Source organism: Squalius cephalus (assembly GCF_949319135.1).
Source record: "Squalius cephalus genome assembly, chromosome: 12".
NCBI lineage: Eukaryota > Metazoa > Chordata > Actinopteri > Cypriniformes > Leuciscidae > Squalius > Squalius cephalus.
This window is the reverse complement of record NC_137133.1, coordinates 11,595,099-11,618,118: the sequence shown is the minus strand read 5'-3', so window position 1 is coordinate 11,618,118 and position 23,020 is coordinate 11,595,099. Positions and strand designations below refer to the sequence as shown.

Sequence of the window (23,020 nt, the reverse complement as noted above, 5' to 3'; positions counted from 1 at the left end):
GCCATTTCACTATGAAGAATGACCGATGGAGGTATTGACCAAGCCTGATTCTGCCTTACAGCAACCCAAGATCCCAAATCTGGGGCACCAAGCCATCACTCAAACAGAAAATGCCCTGAAATATCACCTGGTTAGAAGATTCCGTGTGCAATGTCAGAATAAAATCATCTCCGCATGCAACCGATTCCATACATTTACAAGCAACTACTATCCATAGAGAAGATTTCATTGGCAGGCCAGATTCCAGCTGGACATGCAAGTATATATTTACAACAGCAAGGATCCTTCCCCTAATCATCAGTAGTCACCTTTCCTTCCTGAGTGAGAGGAAGGGAAACGATAAATAAAAACAGCATATCAATATCTAAATATATTTCTCCTATTCAAAGGGGTCCATCGTCCCCCTCTGTCTCTGGAGTGACAGGCTGAGAAAGGGCAAAGATGTCCTGGCACTGATGTGTAGTTTTTGGCGAGGAGGTCTGAGGAGGTGGGGAAGGTTTCCTCTTCTCTGACAGAAGTCTCAAAATCTCCCCCACCTGGTCCTCCAGAGCTGCTAGCCGGCTATTTAACGTCTGGATGTCTTCTTTTAGTTCCAGCTTTGCCTCATACAGGCTGTTTTGAAGCACTGCCTGTTCAGAGACAGGCTGAAATTGAATCCCCCGAAGGGTCACGTCACCCACTCCGGGACTAGGCTGATCATATGGGCTCCTTTCTATCGAGGCCCTGTCATACGGGCTCCGTGAATCACCTACCCGGTCAATACGCAAGTCACTCTTTGTTATTCCGCTGTCGCAAGAATCAGTCTTGTGTAGGGCAGTATTCTCATCAGTCTCATCACTACTGTTACCGTTTCCACCAGTACCCCTTTCGTTAGATCCCCCACCCTCTGCTTCCTGGTTCTTCCCATTGTCTGAGATCACATTCAGGGGCTGGGACACATCCCCCCACTCCTCTTCCTTCTGCTGCGGCTGCTTCTCTAGTTCTAGCGAAGGCATGGGAGATGATCCTGATGCAATGTTATGGAAACGCATCCAGCCTCGTCCCCTTCCTCCTCTGGGTCTCACAGGACTTGTTACTTTTAGACAATTCGAGTCCTCTACGCCAAAGCTGGGCTTGAGCTCCATAGCCTCATGGCCTTCGCTGTTGGGTTCCTCGGTCTGAACGTAGGCTAGGGCGTTCTGGATTGGGGTTATTTGTGAGACTGTTACAACGCTAGAACCACCGTTCCCGTTTCCTGAGCCAGGGGTCCCGTTTTGCATGGTGGTCACATGTTGGTGTTGAAGGGGATGGTGGCCCTGGTACTGGGGCTGATATTGCTGCTGATGAAGCTGGTGGGAGAGTGGATGGAGGTGATGTTCCACCTGAAATTGGTTCCTCTCCAGGTCATGCTGGGATGAACCTTGTGTACGCATCTCCTTCTGCTGCTTAAACTTTTGGAAAAGTTTGCGGACAGGATGGTCCACGGGGATAGACAGGGTCACCTCGTTTTTCTGGTGTCTCCTCTCCTCTTCTTCTTTCTTCACATCGACAATCTTGCGAAAAACAATCTGTGGAGACACAATGATATGTAAGAAATCTGTATGTTTGGAGTCCTTGTCTGCACTGAATGAATTAAATAAAGACTTAGGAATAAATAAAGGAATAAAGAATTATTATGCTGGTTAAATCATCACGTCACGTTAGTCAAGCTCGCATCAGCTGACTCTCAGCTGATCCACGTCTACCTATAGGAATATGACGCCTATCACTGTATTCATATATAAGCTCCTTCATTATCAACAGCTATCTCGTTTCTCAGGAGCCAATTCCCTCCTCCATCCCCAGCTCCTCCTCTCGTCAGTCAGGATTTGGCATTCTGATTAACCCTGAATCAGACTAAAATTCTATAATTATGTTGTACATTAAAATGAATTAATGATATCTGCAATACATTCATGTTGGTTCTGTTCTGTTTACCCAAAGGGGAGTTCTTGCCCAGAACAGAACCATACTGCCAATCCAAACTGAATGCTAACTGTCAATCGTATTTGACGATAGTGGTCCTGACAGAAAAAGTGTCATATTTCAGAAATAGTCACATTGTGGGACATCAAGTCAGAATTGGGAGATGTAAAGTCACAATTATAAGAAAGTTGCAATTGCAAGACATAATTAGTTCTGTCATGAATCTCTAGATAGCACAGACTAATGGGTCCTTAATGCATTCTGCTGGCCATCACATCATCACTACATGGAACAAGCTGATAGGTCTCTGTTGCATTGGCAGCCAGTGAGCTTGCTTGATCAGCATTTAAATAGTCTGGTTCATTGTTTGCTATAAGCTGGTCCTACAGTGTGCTATTGGAGTTCCTCTGAAATCCTCTACCTCCCCCAGCTCCACCTGTCTAGATTGCTATGAGTAATATTATGTAAGCTATTTGCGCAGCAGCGGCAGGTATTGGCAGTAGCAAATCTCTATACATGCTCTGCAGCAGCAGCAACAACAGCACCAGAAGCAGCATGTGTAGCAGATCGTTTCCACCAAGGCCAAATGCATTAACGTTGTCATATTCACTAACACACCAATCTATCCTGAGAGTTGAGAGTTATAGAAATAAGGTCAAATTGTGACATACAGTCATACTGCAAAGTATAACAATACTGATTAGAGCTGTCAATTTAACTCGTTACTTAGATCAATTAATTACAGTGCAAAATTACATTTCATGCACTTGCCCCGCCCCAGATCTTTGTAGGTCATCTGACATTTCATACAGTTGATTGATGATGAATATGATGCAGGGCAAAAACTCACTGCATGATGGAGCCTACAGAATGCAGTTAGAATGTCCCTAAAATTCAAGATATGGGGCAAAAATACCCCTATGAGTTTTTGTCTCATATTTAAATCATATGATATAATTACGCTATATGCTATATCACACGAGTAATGAGTGCTGTTTTTCTGTTCTGAATAGCATGAGTGCAAATGCGACACTGATTTTATACAACTGTTCAACAAATAAGAGGTTAATATTGTGTTATTTTAGACACAATATTGTCTGTTTTGCACAGTTTTGCCAACGAAAATACAAGACAAGACAAAGACAAAGCAGAACTGTTCGTCTCATTTCTGAATCTGGGTTTTGAACGAATGGGGTGAACCAATGATTCAATTGACCATTTATTAAGAGAACAATTTACTTCACTCCTGAATGAATCAGCCGCTTGAACGAATCGAATCAAATCGAATTGAATGAATAAATGGAGACATTTAACGCCACCTACTGGCAGTTTTAGTTTCTTATTTAGAATATAATTTCATTAAAAAAATTTAAATTATTTAATTATTTAATATTGTTATTATTATTATTATTATTATTATTATTATTATTATTATTGATAATTAATTATTTAATATTTCCATATTATTAATAAACAAAAAAACATTAAAGGTATAGTTCATCCAAAAATTTAAATTCAGTCAACATTTACTCAACCTCATGGTCCAAAAATATATATAATATGTGTATATATATATGCATACATATGTATGTATATACATACATATATACGTGTGATATAGCATGTATGTGTGTGTGTATATATATATATATATATATCAACTTTTATATAAACTTTTTACTGAATGAACCATTCACTGGAATTTTGGAATGGGGGCTATTCTGTTGTAAAACTGGCTGGGTTTTGTTTCAACGAGAGCCCTAATGATTTACATATCAGTATAAAAGATGTAGTATTGCTCTCATGCTTTCAGCCAGCTATAGGGTCAAGTGCCATTGGCATGGTTCCTGAGGCATGACAGTATTGTGCCGGACAGTAGTACACAAATTGAACTAACAACACTGGAGTTATGCCAGGTGGGTCAACATTCAGGTTCAGGAATTACAATGGTATCAAAAGTTTTAGCATTTAAACCACCAATACCTCGATGCTACCACAGATCTGTACACTGTTGTAGAGCTTTCACCCAGTAACATGACACCTCGCAGAAATAGACCGCCTGCCTCTCTGCCTTCTCTCCTCATTGCTTCTCTTTCGGCTGTGTGCATTCGCATGGCACTACCTTTGATCGCATACGTTTTAATTAGAGAGTGCTAATTAGCCACCCAAGCCCCCTAGCTGAGGACCCTAGGGAGGTCTGTACAGCCCCACCTCACCTGACATACTGAGGAGGTCATGTGGCCACTCGGCTTGTTAGTTTTAATGGGATTTCATCACAAGTTCAAAGACCAGCCTGGAATAACGCATTTTGTTTTGTGTAAAACTCACACTTGTAGAGAGGTCTAATCTTTATATCACTTACACATTATAGTAAAAAAAAAAAAAAAAAAACTCATAGAAAATTGCTACATTTTTTCACTATCACTGTCATGTGCGATAACATAACAGCAACCGTGCTGACTTAAAAAAAAAATCCTCCGGGCAAACATTGGTCTGTAGTGTTAAAAATAGAACAGAGCGTGTCACGTGCCCTTTAGTTATCCCCGTGCAGTCTTTCGGCACCCTGAAGTGCTGCGGCGCATGTCACTTCTCATCTCCCAGGAGGACTCTGGTAAATAATGAATCCAGCCCCCTTCTGCCTCTTCATATTATTTAAATGTCGCTTAGTACGAGCAGAACGAGATGGGAGTGATGGAGTAAACTAGAAAAAAAAGTGAGAGTGGGCTATGAACGCTGTGTAGCCAAATACAAAATAAGTGCTAGGGTGCAGAATGAGAATGCTACAAAAGAAACAGAGGTGTGAGCAGTGATGGATGCTAAATATGTTTTGTTGGAAACAATAATCATCACATAACTGCTATTAACAGTTGTGACATCTAATTTGCATTCTGAATTTGACAAACGTCTATTTAGTCACTATTCAGAACAGTTCAAATTTGGGATGCACTGATATTAAAAGTTTGGCCAATACTGATAAGCCGTTAATTATTTTTTTATGTCATAACTGATAGTCCAATAATAGTCAATATTAAAATGCAATGCTATTTTGTTTAAATGAATAGAAAACACAAAAAGCATCATAACATTATTATATACAGTATGAAAAATAGATATTCATTTTGAGATTTGCTAAAGAATACATTTAACAGTGCTTTATAAATTAGTGTTTTTAAAGATCAACTTTAAATGTGTAGATGACAACAAAAGTAATCGAAAGGTAAAGAGGGAAAATGAGCAATTAAATATTCATTATCAACTGATACCAGTCAATTAAAACAATATATAATATTGCCTTTAACCAGTATGATACTGATAATGCATCTCAAGTTTAAAACAGCCATATGTGTATCTGAGAAAACTTTTAAAACAACCCACATCCTCTAAAGGGTGAAGGGTAAAGCTGCTTAATAAAACTAAACAATTCCTGTCCACCATTAAATACCGTTACATATATAAATGTGAAAATGCAGTGAAAATGATGTGTATGATATATGGATGCGATGTGATGTGCCCATGAAATGAAAAACAAAAAAGAGCTGTGAATTATGTGGAGTGCCAGAATATAAAGAATTTACTCTTTGGCCTCGGCTATGTATGCGGTTTAATTATTCCCTTTGTGTAGCTTATTGGATAATGACAATTATCACAACGCTCAAGCTATCTGCTGAATAAAAGCAGAGACCGAAAGAAAGAAAAAACACGTGTCAACAGCCTGCATCTCTGCTGCAGAGGGAAACTGATTAGGGATTTATAATGATCTCTTAGCATCCATGGGGAATTTAAATGAAGAATCCAATTTTTCATTTACACTCTCTGGAGCCAGTGTTATTATTCTAACATTCTTCACCTGTGTGAAGTGACTTTTTTCTCTCTTCCAACAAAGACGGATTGCATAATTGGAATAATTGCACAGGCATGCCGGGTCAATCTTGTTTTATTTAACACAGCTGTGAGTTCATTTCTGGACAGAAACTCAAACTAATGAGCTGTAGTATTAAAGTAGTGTTGCTGCATGTCTGAACACCAAAAACTGTCCAGCCTGCAATTCAAGAGAACTGTCACAGTAAGAGTATCAGGGACAAATCTACACAGCATTTCTTCTAGATTTCCAGAGATAACATCAGCCCCACACAGCAACAGCAGCTCAACCAATGGCATCCGTTTGGGGGCGGGGCAATCTGTTTGGTCAACCAATGGCAGACGATTTTGTCAGCAATTCAAACTTGTTCAACAGGGAACCTAAGAAATTTTAATTTTAAATGTTATGGTGCTGTGTCAATACATTGAAAATTAATGGGGTGCTACTGGCTGCTGTTTTGGACCCCACTGACTTTCATTGAATGGACAAAAAAAAAATAATTCTTCGAAATATATTCTTTTGTACGGAGCCCCCCTAGTCCCACTTTGTCAAAAAAAATTAATTATAACTATCTCGTGGCCTCAAGATAGTAACTCGTGGCCTCAAGATACTATCTCGTGGCCTCAAGATAGTAACTCGTGGCCTCAAGATAGTATCTCGTGGCCTCAAGATACTATCTCGTGGCCTCAAGATAGTAACTCGTGGCCTCAAGATACTAACTCGTGGCCTCAAGATAGTAACTCGTGGCCTCAAGATAGTAACTCGTGGCCTCAAGATAGTATCTCGTGGCCTCAAGATAGTAACTCGTGGCCTCAAGATAGTAACTCGTGGCCTCAAGATAGTATTTTGTGGCCTCAAGATAGTATCTTGTGGCCTCAAGATAGTAACTCGTGGCCTCAAGATAGTACCTCGTGGCCTCAAGATAGTAACTCGTGGCCTCAAGATAGTAACTCGTGGCCTCAAGATACTATTTCGTGGTCTCAAGATAGTAACTCGTGGCCTCAAGATAGTAACTCGTGGCCTCAAGATACTATTTCGTGGCCCAAGATAGTAGATCTATCTTGAGGCCACAAGTTACTATCTTGAGGCCACGAGTTACTATCTTGAGGCCACAAGATAGTTATAATTTTTTTTTTTTTGACAAAGTGGGACTAGGGGGGCTCCGTACTTTTGTGTTTTACAGAAGAAAGTCAGTAATTTAGGTTTGGAACAATCTGAGGGTGAGTAAATTATAACAGCATGTTTATTTTTGTGTGAAATGTCCCTTTAAGGTGAACAACAGTATCAAGAAAAATGTCAAAAAGGCTAAAGGGATAGTTCACCCAAAAAATGAAAATTACCCCATGATTTACTCAACCTCAAGCCATCCTATGTATATATGATATGACTATCTTCTTTCAGACGAACACAATCGGAGATGCATTAAAAAATATCATTGCTTTTCCAAGCTTTAATGGTAGTGAATCACGGTCCTGATTTTAAAGTCCAAAAAAGTGCATCCATCCATCATAAAAGTAATCCATACAACCCCAGGGGGTTAATAAAGTTAGAATTTTTTCATTTTTGGGTGAACTAACCCTTTAAGCTTACCGGTAGAAATTTCAGTTCAACACAAACACCAACACTACGTGGAATGTACTTAGTGGTAGGCCGACTTGATGCAAACTGATACTGAGACAGAAGTAGAGTAGATCCACAAGCTCAGAAAAGAGGCTACATGGTTACAGAGGAAAAAAGACAACATGAATGATTTTTTCAACCAGCAGAATGTGCTTGCTTCATCTCACTTCACCTGATTTTAAAGTGCCCCTATTATGCTTTTTTAAAATGATTACCTTTCATGCGGTGTGTAATATAGCTGTTTGTGAATGTAAAAGGTTTAGAGATCCAATTGCACGACAAATAAAGTTATCATCACCTAAAAGAACAAATCGACTCTGAACTGCCAAAACGAGTCGTCAGCAATTCCAGTTTCACTTGATTCCAAATTTGCATAATGGCAGCCTATGTTCTTCATTGGCTGCCTGTGAACAATGTCTACATTGACCCTCAAACACTGGCTACGTTTACATGCAACCAAATATTCTGTTAGTAATCGGACTGACGACTCAATCGGACTGAAAAGCCTTCATGTGAACACCTTAATCAGTCTGATTGAGCTTGATCTGAATTAAATTTCGATTGGATTGAAAGGAATGGTTTATTCCTTTTCTAATCCGATCGAGAGAACATGCAAACACTTGATCGGATTGAAAACCGAAACTGTAAGGACTGCGTGTGTGTAATGAAAGAGCTGTTTCTTCCTGTTGAATAAAGTGTCATATAAATGAGTGTCCCGTCATTCTAAAATTCTCCTTTCACTCAGCGTCTGTGAAGTGGAGCAGGACAACGTCCCACCAGTCCTTGTTTTGGATCCTCATCCACAGACGACTGGTTTTGGGCTCGGGGAGGGGCATTTTTACTGTGTGATAAATATAAGCAGCACGGCACAACGGTTCATATGCTCATCATCTCAAAATTATGAGCAGAAATGGGTGTAAAAGTCTGCAGTTTAAAACAAATAAAGAACCAATGTAGGAGAATGGTTATGTGCAAACAGCAGGAAACACTGTATATTCATGCAGTTTGCGCATGTCAAAAAATCTATTCCGATTTGAAGCTTGTGACATATAAACACGCACATCAACCCGATCACGTTAAGCGTTCATGTAAACACTAAAAAGTTGTGCATGTACACGTAGCCACTGTAGTTGTAGCTGAGGCCTGGAAGAGTTTGATTTGTGTTGTCGACACTTTGTCGATCCACTTTGATCCACGCAATCCACTTTGCATGAACTTCCAAAGGATGAGGACTCAGGCTCTAATCGATACTGTAAAACTGACGTCATTGTAACGGTTCGTATCACGGTGTATACAAACACTGAGGAAGTATCCAGAGTTGAAATTCAAATATGGTAATGAGTGTTTTGTTTCTGACAAGGACTGTAAGCATTAAACCAATCACAACAGACTGGGCAATCTGACCGAGCAGAGTAGGCTTGTGGAAAGGAGGGTTTAGGACTAGAGAAACCAAATCTTTGAACAAAGTGTTTGCAGACTATTTGAGAAATGAGGTGATGTGCAATGTATGAGAAACTTTGTGTTTTTGACCTTGGATGTATGTAAACCTATTGTAGGAGACATCCAAAACAAAATAAGGATCCTTTAAAATAACATAATAGGGGCACATTAAATGAAACAGACAGAGTTTAAAACTGACTAAAACTATTTAGTCCAAGATTACTAAGATTAAGGAACAAAGTGAGCTTAAGTGATGTCAATAAGCCACTCTCTGTAAGGAGGATTTTTATATTAGTTTTGGTTGCTTTCCTTTAGAAGTATTGTGACATAAAGGGTAGCTAGAGTACTATTAAACAATGTTTTGTATACCTGACGCATGCAATACTTTTAAATAAAGCATTTAGCTGAACTATTTAGGAATTGCTCTCAAGAGATGTTCAACTTAAATGGTACAGTTTCTCATTTATATGCCTAAAATGTGAGCACTGGGAATTACTGTAAGAAACTCATAACAGCATATTATCAAACACTGTATGTTGTGACCGATGAATAGGAATCTCGCTAGAGAGGCCAATCTAATTTGAGTGAAACTAAACGAGACAATGCACATTGCCGTGCAATCATTTGCATCGGCTGTTCAGCCACGCAGCGCGGGTATATAATGAGCAGGAGGTGCGATTGCACTTCAGTTTTTTGCTTCGGAGCCGAGCATTTCGATGCTGTAGCTCTCCAGGAGGATCTCTCACGTCTGGTGCGGGCGATACAGCGCGGCAGCAGGGTCGACTTTTCTCTCTCTCTTTCTGTCTTTTTGTGTTTCTGTTGTTTGTCACTGAGCAAAACAAAAAGGCTGTTCTTACAGCTGGTACGGTGCACCAAGAGCTCTGAAAAGCCGTTCTTATGACTGGTAAGATCGCCGTGAGAGAGAGACAGCGCACGACAGGCTGCACACTTCCCTGTCTGTGTCCACTGCGACCGGTCCCCTGCGTGCTTCAGCACCAAGGAGAGTAGTCCCCTGAAAGATTACACGGGTGGAGCGCGTCTTTAAAGATGTCACTCTATCTGTGTTTCTGGATGCGGTCGTTACCTGGGATCGTGGGATGATCACAAACGTGGCATCGCGTGTCTGGGCATTGAACACACTGAGGCAGTGTTCGTGGATGAGTCATGTACCCATTGTGGGAAAATGACTATCTCGGAGCTACGGTCGAGACTCTCGTTCCTGCAAAGGGGCAGAGTCCCTGCATTTCTGCCGCGATCTAACCCTCCTCAGAGGTTTACTTCAGGCAGCAGTGCGGGTGACCTGAGGATCACGGTGATTGCTTCCGACGGAACGTGCTGGACCATCCACGAGGTGTGTACCAGTCGTTTCCTTCAGCGCTCCCCACAATGAACAGATGTCGAGCGCTACATCGGAGGGTGGGTCAGACTTCTCTGAGGATGACGATTCGGCGCCACTGCCACCTTCGGGTGTGACAGCGGTGCCCGAGTCGGACCCGAAGATGATGGCCATGCTTTCCCAGGCCGCCAACAGGACCGGGCTCGTGTGGAACCCTCCACGTGTCCCAAGCCCTCGAGGCTGGATGATTGGTTTCTTGGGGTGGCGCGCGCTGGTTCTCAGCAACCCACCCCGGTGCCTTTCTTCCCGGAGGTGCATGATTCTTCGTGGACGGCACCTTTCACTGCCAGAAACTGTCCTAATGGCTCCTCCTCCCTCACCACCCTTGATGGCGGGGCGGCTAAGGGTTACACGCACATCCCACCAGTGGAGCAGGCCATTGCTATGCAACTGTGCCCTAACTTCACTTGGCGCGACGAGCTGTGTCTCCCTTCCCGGGCCTGTAAGTACTCGTCGGACTTAGCCGGCAAGGCTTACAAGGCCTGTGGGGAAGCCGCCTCTGCCATACATGCCATGGCGTTGTTGCAGGCCCATCAGGCCAAGGCACTGAAGGACCTGCACAAGGGTGGTCATAATCCCCAAGTTCTCCAAGAACTTCGTGCCACGACGGACCTCGCGCTTCGTGTGACGAAGGTGACCGCACGGTTGGTGGGTCGTGCAATGTCCACTATGGTGGTCCAGGAACGCCATCTCTGGCTGTGTCTGGCCGACATGAGGGAGGCCGACAAAGTCAGGTTCCTTAACTCCCCCGTGTTCCAGACCGGCCTCTTCGTCGAAGCGCTCGAGAACTTCGCCCAGCAGTTCTCGGCTGTCCAGAAGCAGACAGAGGCGATTAAGCATATCTGCCTCCACCCAACTGCCCGCAGCTCCTCAGTCTACTCGTCGTCGAGGGCGTCGTCCTGCGATTGCCCTCACTCCCGCGCCGCAGCAGCAGCCTCCACCTAAGCGGTGCTGAGGAGCCAGTCGCAGGCAGGCAGGCTGTCCCGGCCCCCGCCAAGAGGGGCGGCAAAGCCAAAGGTAAGCGGCCCTAGGACGGGCGACCCGGAGATGGATGGGAGATGGTGGCCGCATCAGTCCCTCCCCCGGAAGAGGGCCGGGTGGAAAATCTTGTGTTCCCTTTTGTTTGTGTTCCGCCGCTGGCGTCGAAACCAGCAGTACGCAAATTTTTTTGCCAATTTGCCAATTTTCACTGTCCATTGTGCTCGTTCCTGTTGCGTGTGCTCAAACTGGCAACCCGTGTGAGCGCCGTCCAGTCTGAGGAGCAGGTGGCAGGAGAAACGACGTTCTCCGATATTTTGAATTTGGACTGCAGTACCTATTTCGACCACTAGTTGTCATTCTTACAGAGTGCACCTTTAAACTTACAAGTATACTTGCAGTATAAAACTACTAGTATTTTATTGAGAAAATACTTCAAGGTGCACTTTCATAAACTAAAAAAGTATTTGTCCAGTAAACTAACAGTATTACTAAGTTCACTTGTAGTAGTTGCAGTACAAACGAAAAACTTAGTTGTAAACTACTTGTGTACTCAAAATGTATTACTGTTACACTTAAAGTATACTTAAAAGTATGCACTAAAAATTGGCCAATTTAGTTCCAAGTAGTATTGAAACAGTACACTTACAAGTACTACTAGTACATTAATATTAGTGTTTACTACATAAAGTATACTTACAAATACACTTGAACTTTACTTAAGTACTTAATAAAATTAACTTGAGGTATACTTAATTTAGGGGAGAGTATTCAATACTCTTCAAAAAGAGTATTCAATTAGATAGATGCCATAGAAGAGAAGCAATTTAGTGGGTCTTTGTTTTGCATGGCTTTAAACATGACAGAGGTTTAAGATGTGTACTCATTAAAGACAGGCCTCTAGTTCATTAATTATCATGCAAAATGAATGTAGGCCTATTCAGGCAATATACTGCCTGATAAGTTGAACTCTCAAATATCAAAATTTCTTTAAAAATACATTTAGTTAAACAACAAAAGGGGCCCCTTTTCCAAAGAAAATATTCTCATGACTTTGATAAATACATGAGGGGAATGAGATGACACTTTCATCACTCATGACAAGAGCCACATGTAACATAACATGCCCTGATAGTGACTAAGTGACAGACAGCGGGAACAGTGACAGTAAAACCACCCTGCCTTATCCTTGGGGATGAGGTGGATTATGAGAAAAGGCCTCAAAGTACAAAAATCCATCTCTTTCTTCTCATTCAGGCTGTTGTTGTTTTGCTATGAATACCTCTTCCTTCTCACATAATATATTGATATGCATTAAGATAAACACTATAAATAGATCTTCCTTCTACAGTTGTTTTGCTACCGATTAGATTTACAATTATAAATTGATGATAAAGCTGTTGTCATGTTGACATCATATTTTTGAAAACTAACACAAAAGTAAACCTTTTTGGGCTATAATGGAAATTGAAGTAAGGGTGTTATTGATTAAAATGTTAAAAATAAAAATAAATGAAACATTAATATTAATTCAAAGAATCACTTCAAAAGCCATGCCCAGAATTTGCAAAAAAAATACAATAAATTAATGAAATAATTAAATGGATTAAATAATAAAATAAATAAACACATATTGGTTCAGTAAGCACTTAAATGTAGTTGAGTGGTATTTTTACTGCACCTTGGAGCTCATCACATGTGAAGGTTAACAATGACAAAGTACAGAGTTTTTTTTAGTTATAAAAATACTGTGCAAACTTTTATATGAGCTTTTTTTTTTTTATTAAGCCTGTGTTCTCTTAGGTATTCTGATCCAAGAGAAGAAATATGATAAACTGTATACAGTGTGTGTGCCTGTGTGCACATGTACTGTAAGAGTAATTTATATTTCATATGTAGCTAAATTATCCTTAACTGGTTAGGTGTTTATCATTCTATATTGAGCAAGAAGCACAACCAGCAATGGGAAATTAATCCAAAAAAAGTCAAATGCACAGCATGACTGCTTAAGCTTCTTTTTCTGTAGAAGAATTAAAACATTCCCCCTTGTTCTGGTTTGCATTGTGACACGGTTTGAAAAGGTCACGAGTCATATTATACCCAGCTGCAGAGACTTTTTTTTTTTGTATATTAAATGATAATCAACTCACAGGGTTTATTTCTGTGCATGGTTTGAAATTATTCAGATTATTCACATTAGGCCTGATGATGTGTAGTAACAGCAGCTGTTGAAAGCCTTCCAGTCTCTGTGGTCTTTCATACAGCTGTTCTAGCTTTAGTTTGGTTAGAAACTTTTGGTTGAAAATCCACCCATTAGCAGCTGAAGATAAATCAAGTATCTGTGAACTGGAATGCCAGTCTAGGCAAGTGGTTTAAAGCTGAACCTAATCTGATCACAGTCACTGCTCTGCGATACCATGACCAAAATGCAAATATATGGTTACTGGCTTTCATTAAGTTAAAACTTCTAAACAGTCCCACTGAAATGTGAATATGGCAAAAACAGAAAAAGGCCATTTACAGTGACTTAAACTAAACAAGATGAAAAAACATTCCTCAATACTCCACTGGTCTTGTGTTTCCACCGAAATTACCCGGAACAATTTGTCCCATGAACTTTTCCCCCCAGACCTGTTGCTGTCTGCATTTCCATCGAGGAATAAAGTACCGTGAAGATTAGGCAAATAAGTCTGGTGTGCTAATTTGTAATAAAACTGTCCGCGACTTCCCAGTTCCCGCAGGATTTTGTCCTCCGCATAAAAGCTTAATAAAGCCTGAACCTTGTTGTCGGTCCATTGGCCATATTTTTTCAATTCCATTGTTGATTCTGAATAGCAAGCAACTCTTTCTGCACGCACCGCAACAGACTTTTAAAATGGTGGTTGAAATAAAATGCTGCATGGAGTCAACCAATCAAAATGCTGCGTGAACTCAACCAATCAGCATGTTCAGTGCCCAAGTCTCACCCTCAAAATTTACTGAACTTTGAAAAAGTACAGAAAAAGTACCTCGCGAGCAGGGAAACACATAGAGTACCACCTCAAAGTCCCTGTAGTTCCTGGGAAAAGTTCCTGCGGTGGAAACGCGGCTTATGAAAAAAGATGATGTACAGTAAAAGTCTAATAACCAAAAGATGCATTTGGGATTGTTTGAGCTTATTTCTGTTTGCACTTACAGTATGGAGATCTGTCTAACTGCAGAAGTATCCTCCAGTTCAATCAAACACAAAGGAAGTCTTTAGGCTCACTCAAAATGACAGGAATGTGTGTTAGAGCAGAACTGGAACTAAATTTTGAAAGATGACTGAGCACTTCGGCTTTATGGAAAAAGTCTATGATTGCATATCAGCTGAAAATAAGCCATAGGTTGTAAATAAAGGGGCAAACAAAATAAAAAACGAGACCCGCAAGGGTACTTGTTTTTATTGTTATTAGTGCTATAGTAGTTATGTTTGGGTGTGAAACAACCTAGTGACAATCACTGTAGGACATTTGAAATGTTAAGAAAATATGCCCATGAGTTTTGAAAGATTCAGATGATTTTCTGCAGTGCAAAGGGGTGTAACGGCAAAAGGCACAGGGAATTGAAACAAAAGAGCACTGAGTCTTCCAACACAGCAAAATCCAACACTGTAGATTAATGGGATCTGGCAAGCATTTATCCTTCCTTTGCAGCCCCCCTCCCATTCAACACTCCTCCGCTTTGCTACTTTAAGTCTAACGGGATGCTGAAGATCTGCCAGAGATGGGGTCCACTCCACCCCCCCATCCCAATGCTGAGGCATCACCAGCCCAGGAACACCCCGCTCAGCATTTTCCAATCACTGCCAGCCAATCAGCAGATTATTGCCCACTATAAAGAGTCAGGACTATGATGGTCCCTCTCAGACAATCATGTCCATTTCTCTGCATTCAGACATTCAAGTGCCTCTTTTCACTCACCTATAATGCTTCCTGGCAAAAATACAATGGCTAAAGAGAGCTGGTGCCATTTTGCAAGCCATAAAATTAGAGTCTCTGTTTGGGGATCAATACCTACCTTGGCCTTTGCTCTCTGAGCCAAAAGGCTGCATTTAATTAATTCATGTCTCTGCCTACAGACCTACCAGCCAACTTCAACAGAAACTGCAAAGTCTAAAGGATCATTTCCGGATCAGCAGATTTAATGACAATCTAATGGAATAAATCTCAAGACACTAACAAAGAAGAAAATCAGCAAAGAGTTGACTAAAATTAGATTATTCATTCAAATCTTGAGTTCAATATTACCTCTCGACAACATAGAAATAAAACGCATATTAATTTTTTTGGTGCAAAATTCACTTGGTTTAATTTAAGAAAGGATGGTGGAAGGACTCTTTCAATGCTATAGGATTCATGTTCGCTATATCAAGTTTCAGATATCACCTATGTGCAATCTGTACATGCATGTTGTTCAGGATTATTGAATTTATTTAATGTCTCCACAAAGTTCTCAGAACTTAAAATAGACTTTATAGTTTAGGACAAATGCAGCTTGGGTACTTTTTAAGTAATTTTGGTACAGTGAGAAATTACCTTTGAAGTTTAGATCTAACCCTTAAGTAATTCTATAAGAGAAGCCTTATGGCCCATTAGAGTTAAAATTTTTTATCAATAATGTCCACAGTGGCTATAAAACATTGTGATGTACTTGTTTTGGGTCCTGCCCAGTTTCTAGGAAGCATCTGTACAGATAGATCATACTGCTGATGCTGTGCTCTCTGGCAGAAAGACAGAGCAGCTTTAATTGTTTCTATTAATTATTTACCAAAGAAAAATGGAAAAAATGTGTCTTGCCTCTTTGGGAGACAACTGACCACTTTTCTTCCACAACATCTCTCAAAATGATCTAATACTTGAATGTTCTCTGTTTCACGTTTTTAGATGCCCATGTATGCACACAGACACACAACCATATGTACTACAATCAGACTGCAGCTTAATAGCAGATTTCCTCATATTTGCCTATTCTACTAGCCTGGAAATCCAGACCTAAATCTGAAAGATTAATGGTCTGGCATCGACTAATGAAAATTGACTAGCTCGAGGGGCGGCACCAAGAATGCATTTGAAAATCTCACTGCACGCAATTGGATAACACTACTACCAATCACAACAAGCCCCATACACTTAGCCACCAGCGGAGCTAACTGGTAGATTAGACTCTTGCCGTATCCGGTCGGCAAAACAGCAAAAACGCCCTTCTTACAAAGGAACGATTCGAGCGCCGTCTTCTGTTCCTCCTTTAGATAAAAAGCCAAGTCTAACTCGTTCATTGTAGTGGCCAAAGCCGTTTCAAACAACTGGTGTTCATCTATAGCCATCTTGCAATGTTTACTAATGACTTCGATGTCACAGCGCTGTCGTCATCCGTTTAGCTCGCCTCTGGCCCGCCTATATCAGATAACCCGATGTGATTGGTGCAGCTCGGATACAAGGGCATATTTAATGAGCATCATTACTCGACGCCAGAGTAACTCGCTGAGCAAATTCAACTTGTGCTCCCGCGAGAACTCTGGATTTCCAGGGTACTATTCTACACTAATATCTTAAAAAAATATCTTACTGACCATAAACTTTTGAATGGTAGTATACAGTTTACACACACACACACACACACACACGTTGTGTTTTCATGTTTTTTGGGGACTTTCCATAGACATAATGATTTTTATACTGTACAAACTGTATATTCTATCCCCTTACACTAACCCTGCCCCTATCTACCTCCCATCACAGAACATTTTCTGCATTTTTACATTTTTAAAAAACATCACTTAGGATGATTTATAAGCCGTTTTCCTCATGACAACGATTTTGGATATTGCCATCTTTGTGGGGACATTTTGTCCCCATAACGTAGGGTTTACCAGTACCACATACACACACACACACAAAATTACTGATGCTTCCAAGTCGATCACATGTCCTTAATACAAATTAAACAAAACATCATACATGTCAGCTAGCTAGATAACATTGACAAATCAGTAGAATTTGCAGCAACAATGTAGAGTATATCACAGAAAACCAAATCTTTACATGGCATAAAAAATGTGAGATCAATGAATGTACAATTCAAATGTCACAGTTTTTGAAAAGGTTTCACTGGGGGACAGATACATATAGTCACATAGTTCACTGCATCAAACAAATGAACTGTTCTTTGTGTGGAAACACTGTTTGCTGATGATTTTTTTGTGAATCTTTCTCTTGTTGCTGAGAGAGCATCTCTCTGCCTGTCCTGTTGGTAATGGAGGAGATGATAAAGTTGCTTCGCCCACCTTATTGGCAGGGGTTTGCAGCTTTCCGAAGGCCTTGTAAATCTTGTTAGGAGGAAAGCGTGGCAGGTGTGGAGGATTCGGTTTCCTCTTTACGTTTGCAGCTGAGATGAATCAGCTTGGGCAAAAAAGACTCCGATCTGACACTAATCAGCAGCCAAAGACAAACAGTTGTGAGCCCAGCAGGTGATGGTGAAGTATTTGTTTGAGATTGGTTTGGATTGTCTGTTGATCTAGCAAAGGGATTGTCTAGTGAACATGTGGCCTCAGAACGGGATAGACATTCTCAGGCATTTACTTTTGAACTGTATGTTATACAAAGCTGTCTGTCAAGATCAAACAAAGGTCATCAGTTCAGCAAAGCTTAATGTGATCTACTCTAGCCAACAACATGAACCAAGAGTTACTTAAACAAAAACAAAAAAATAGTTCACATAGGAACAGTCTTTACAGGCCAATCGCACCACACATCTAATCCATGAGTGGATGTAGAGCTGTGGAAGACAGGGCTTTCACTGAGCTTTTTTCCTTCCAATCAGAACCTCTGTGAGTCATTCAGACATTGACCAGTGGAGATAATGAGGGAGTCTGAAGGATAGATGAGAAAGCGTTTAAAGAAAGTATGAGAACTTCGGCTGTGAATCTTTAATTTTTATAATTATGCTGTCTCAAGACACTTTTACGAAAAATTCGAAAGCATTATCACATCCGTCTTTCTCAAAGTCCATTATGATGAGCTCAGTGAACAAATGTCCAAGATGGTGAACTAGGTACGAGAAATAAACATATACAACTGTTCAAAAGTTGGGGGTCAGTGACTATAAGTAACTTTGCAACTACATGTCAACTAGCAGTCATTAGAGAATTAGTATACTGTCTGCTTAATATCTGCTAACACTTTATTGTGATGCTCCTCCAACAGACATTCTACTGACAAAAAGTAATTCTTCAACTACATGTCAACTTATTCTAACCCTACCAGTCTACTAATACTCTACAAACACTCTAATGAGAGGTAGTAGACATGTAGGTGCAACTTTACTTAATAAACTTACCTATAGTCAACAGAATGTGTTATAGGGACCATCAAAATAAAGTGAAACCAATACCTTTAATCAGAAGCTTTAAATTGACCAAAAACATTTATAATGCTACAAAAGACAGTGAAGACTGGTGTAATGGTTGTTGAAAATTCAGCTTTGCCATCTCAGGAATAAATTTCATTTTAAAACATATTGAAAGAGAATGTTTTTTAAATGAGAATATTTTTTATCCAATACATGCAGCCTTGGTGAGCATAAGAGACTTCTTTCAAACATTTTATTTGTACCAACCCCGAACTTTGAAATGGTAGTACATAAATAAAAATATTTCATTCAGTATTTAAAATATAATTAAAATAGTCCAGTGCAATGACAAATTGATTCTATTTACACCCACACACACTCTCTATTTTAAACAATCTTAGTTACTTTAACAAAGTTTCCGGCCCTTTCGCCTTCACGCATACCATTAAAGACAGCAAGCGATGACTGGTCGGGAAGCAATGTGTAGTCTGATATGTTTCTTGTCCACAACACAATAAGAATTGAGGAGTCAAAATTGCCTAATCTGACACAGTGACTTTCGTAACAGACTAAAATATTATGTAGTCTGAACCCGGCATTAGTCTTCTTATTTTAGCAATTCAAATCGATGTTTGACTAACACCAACACAACGTGAACAACATTGGTCATGTTGTGTGTAGGTTGTAGATACAGTATAATGACATTAATTTCATAATATTAGTAGGAGGCCACACCTCTTGTTAATATGCATGATAAATGTGTGTGGTGTGTGTGAGTCAGTGTGTGTGCGTGTATTCCCGATGATTTGACTCATGCTTTATTCAGAGTGTGCGCTGCGGGGGGCCATTCCTCCTCAGTAAAGCCGGCCCATCAGCAGCTTTACCCAGTCGAATGAGCACAGCGGGGCAATGGGACGGCCTCTGTCACTCCACTGACAAAGAAACCAACGCTCTGCCCTTAAAACACTATTTTCACCTCATCCTGGTCAGTATAATTGATGGTTATCTGCTTGCTGTAACCTCTGTGGTAAGCCTAAGTTAGCATATTCAAATAATAATCAACAGTAAAACCCATCAGAAAAATCACAGTATGTAAGACACTATGACAAAATTAATATTGCAACAAGATTTTTTCAAATAAACCATGTCGTCTAATAATGAAAGATGTACGCCGATGTGCTCCAACTGCATGCAATCAACTACATGCAAAATTCATGAACTCAAATTTACTCAGAGACCTTGAAGAACCATAAACCTTTAAATCAATTAATTAGTGCCCTTAGCAAAGTATCCTCTCATTAGACAGGTCCTCTTTTGCTGTGGCCAGAGGAAATAAATTAATATCGTGGCTCAGTGATTCCTGTCTGTGTCCAAGAAGTCCAGCAGCTCTATGAAAAAATTTACCAATTTAATTTGTTTACTTGGGAGAATGCAAGATCTCCTCCCTCATTATTTAAAGATGACATTAACACACCTAATTTCAGTGCATCCTTTCCTCATAGAGATTAGATATAGCAACAGAGGAAATCTTTGCATCTAAATATAGTTTTACACAATGCTCACTAATTATGTAACTCAATGGCAGTAAAATGCACAGCTGAGGTCCCCTAATTGTGTTGTGAGTGCACAGGGTCTTTCTTTCGTCAAGAGATCCAAAGTTCTCCATGGGCGGTCTGTCAGAGTGAATCATTTATGTATTTAAGGAATGTGAGGTCAGGTCTGAAAGCCACAACAGAGCTCTGAACTCATGCCAACACAGCACACAGCAGGACTGCACACCACACATTCAGGTCAAAGTGCACAAGGATGTGCTTGAGTCTCTGAGACAAATAATCTGATTGATACGACATGGAAAAAATAAATTGATAATAAATTTGATATATATATATATATATATATATATATATATATATACACACACACACATACATGCATACACATTTCTATATATATATATATACATAAGAAAAACAAAACGAAAGTTTCAAGAGCAGCAACATTTTCATGAAGCATGTCATCATAATTTTGCCTAAAATTAAGGAAAAAATAAAAAAAGACAATCATTTTAAATTGATTTTAAAAGTGAATTTAGGCCTCACAGCATTATAATGCACAGTATAAAAAATGCATATTCATTTTGAGATTTGCACAAGATCACATTTGCTGTTATAACAATTAAGTGTTTTCAAATGTTAACTGTGAGCGTTAGACGACAGCAAAGGTAATCTAAATATAAAAATTGAGGAAATAAGCATGAACAATCAAATATCCAATGTTGCTCAATAGCTACTGATAAAAAAATAAAAAAAAGATTAAAGTAAATAAAACTAATAATGCTGATAACCAATATGCTATCCATATGCCGCAAATCCCTAGCAATTTTTTATCTAAATATGTTATTCGCAATGATTCATGAGATTGTTGTTTAATTTTTCTGGTTCATTTTGCTTTAAATCAGTTTATCATCATGTAAATCATCGCATAGTTGGTTAATTTTGTTCAGGTTTTTAATGCCCTTATTTTTAAATGTCAATGCAGAAAATGAATGGGGAAAAAAGTCTTCTTGAACCAAGACTGGAGAAAAAGTGAGCGATCATGCTTGCATTCTATTCTCCAAGGCTTTTCAAATATCAGAATGGATTCAGCAAAGTCTATTCCCATTAGAATGTGATATTTGGTCACAACAAGAGCGAGTATGTGGCGCTTACCCGCTTGCGGAGGTTGCAGGTGAGGAAGAGATTTCGGGAGAAGGAGTTGGCGAAGGCTGTGTAGAACTCCAGCACTTTGAGTAACGCGTCCCTCCTGATGACATGCAGGTCACAGTACGTCAGAGCCCTCACATTAGCACAGGCATGTGCCAGTGAGGATTCCTTCCAGAACACGTCACCGAACACATCACCCTTACCTGGGACAGAAGAGAGGAATTATAGTTTTAAATGACACCATTAATAAAGTTGCAGGAAAAAAGCATGTGAACCCTTTGGATTTGCTTGGATTTCTGCAATTGGCCATAAAATGATCCCAGTGAATTTAGCAGACATTAGTCTTCAGCATGTTGTTCAGCTACATTTCTTATTATTGCCGAAGTTAAAAACAGTTGAGCTTCTTAATATGTTTTACTGCAACTGTAAATGTTGATAGTTCTAGCTTTGGGCTTGTATTTGAGCTTTTTTTTTAGCTACTCTGAATCAAACAGACTGACTTGATCTTCCTACAGTAGGACCTAAGTATCTTCTCACACCACACTCCACACTCATGAGAGAATCTGTACAAAGTACCCAGTGTTCAGAGCTTTTGATGAGGGGGATCATTAGGAGCCCAGCAGGTTTAGTCTGGTGGGTTCAAGTAAACGCCTTGGGGCTAATTAACTCACAGCACTCACATCTTATTTCATTTCATAATCATTAAAACAAAAGAGCATCTGATCTGATTCCCCATTAGAGAGAAGAGGCATTAACTTTGCCTCTACGGTGTCTCATAAGGTCTAATGTCATGCCATTTGCTATTACATTGCGTCAGTGAAGGGCACGTCACATTCTTGCGGCAGTGGTAAATCAGCAAGACTCGAGAGATAAAGAGATCAAGAAATAGTCCAGTCAAAGAGAGAGAGAAATCTCTTACAGTAAATGTTACTGTTTGCGCACGTGTTCTTCACAACAAAATAGCCATCTGTTTTTATTGTTCATAGTGGAATTGGTTCCAGGCTCAGAGTTAAATACAGTGTTAAATAACTGTCCCTTTGTTGCAGGGACATTTCAGGGGGGAAAATAAAGCTACAATAGAACTAGAAGATGCACAAGGCCAGGATTGTTGTTGCTTTCTCAAATTCAAATAAGATGTCTACGAGCCTGGGCTTCCTCATCTTTTACAAGAGCAGTCTGTACTTGTGCTTAAAAATAGGCCTGTTTCTCTGGTCATTGTTATAGCACTGGCTGAACTGAGACTGTGTGAACTATCAGTGAACATCCCTGTGAAACAAAAGACTCAACAATCAATTGATGGAGAATCGGTCCCCACAGTTCCATTACAGCAGGATAAGAAGACGCCGTGGACAGAGTAACAAATGCCACATATAGCACATGGAGTGAACTGTGGGCTTTTATGTTTCTTCGGAGAATGGATGTTAAAGAGTTCACTGTGCAAAAACCATATTTTAGGATCCACTGCGTTAGTATTGTGTCCTTTATAAGTTTATTTTTCTGCACTTATCTGAAGCTTGATAGGTTTTTGGAGCCGTGGTATGTGCCCTAGGGAAAACCTCCAGAGCTCTGAAGTATTACAGTACTACAAACTGCCTATTTGTGCAGCATCGGCCTTTCTTGAGTTTAATGAGAATGCTCGGATGTTGTGCAGGAATTATTTCAAAGCATATATTGAAATAAAACAGGATTCTGTTTTTATTCAAGAATATCCAA

The 23,020-nt window shown here is 40.0% G+C and overlaps 1 protein-coding gene across 1 annotated transcript in view; it reads right to left on the bottom strand.

Annotated features, from left to right (window-relative positions):
• Nucleotides 1-383: 383 nt before the first annotated feature.
• Nucleotides 384-23,020, bottom strand: part of kcnh5a (potassium voltage-gated channel, subfamily H (eag-related), member 5a) — a gene marked incomplete at its 3' end in the record, with an annotated part of 89,754 nt that continues 67,117 nt past the window's right edge. Inside the window, exons 11-12 of the mRNA XM_079888382.1 lie at nt 21,314-21,510; nt 384-1,547 (exon numbers count right to left, since the gene is read on the bottom strand). Coding sequence (XP_079744508.1) covers nt 384-1,547; nt 21,314-21,510 — 1,361 coding nt within the window. The remainder of the gene's footprint in view (nt 1,548-21,313; nt 21,511-23,020) is intronic.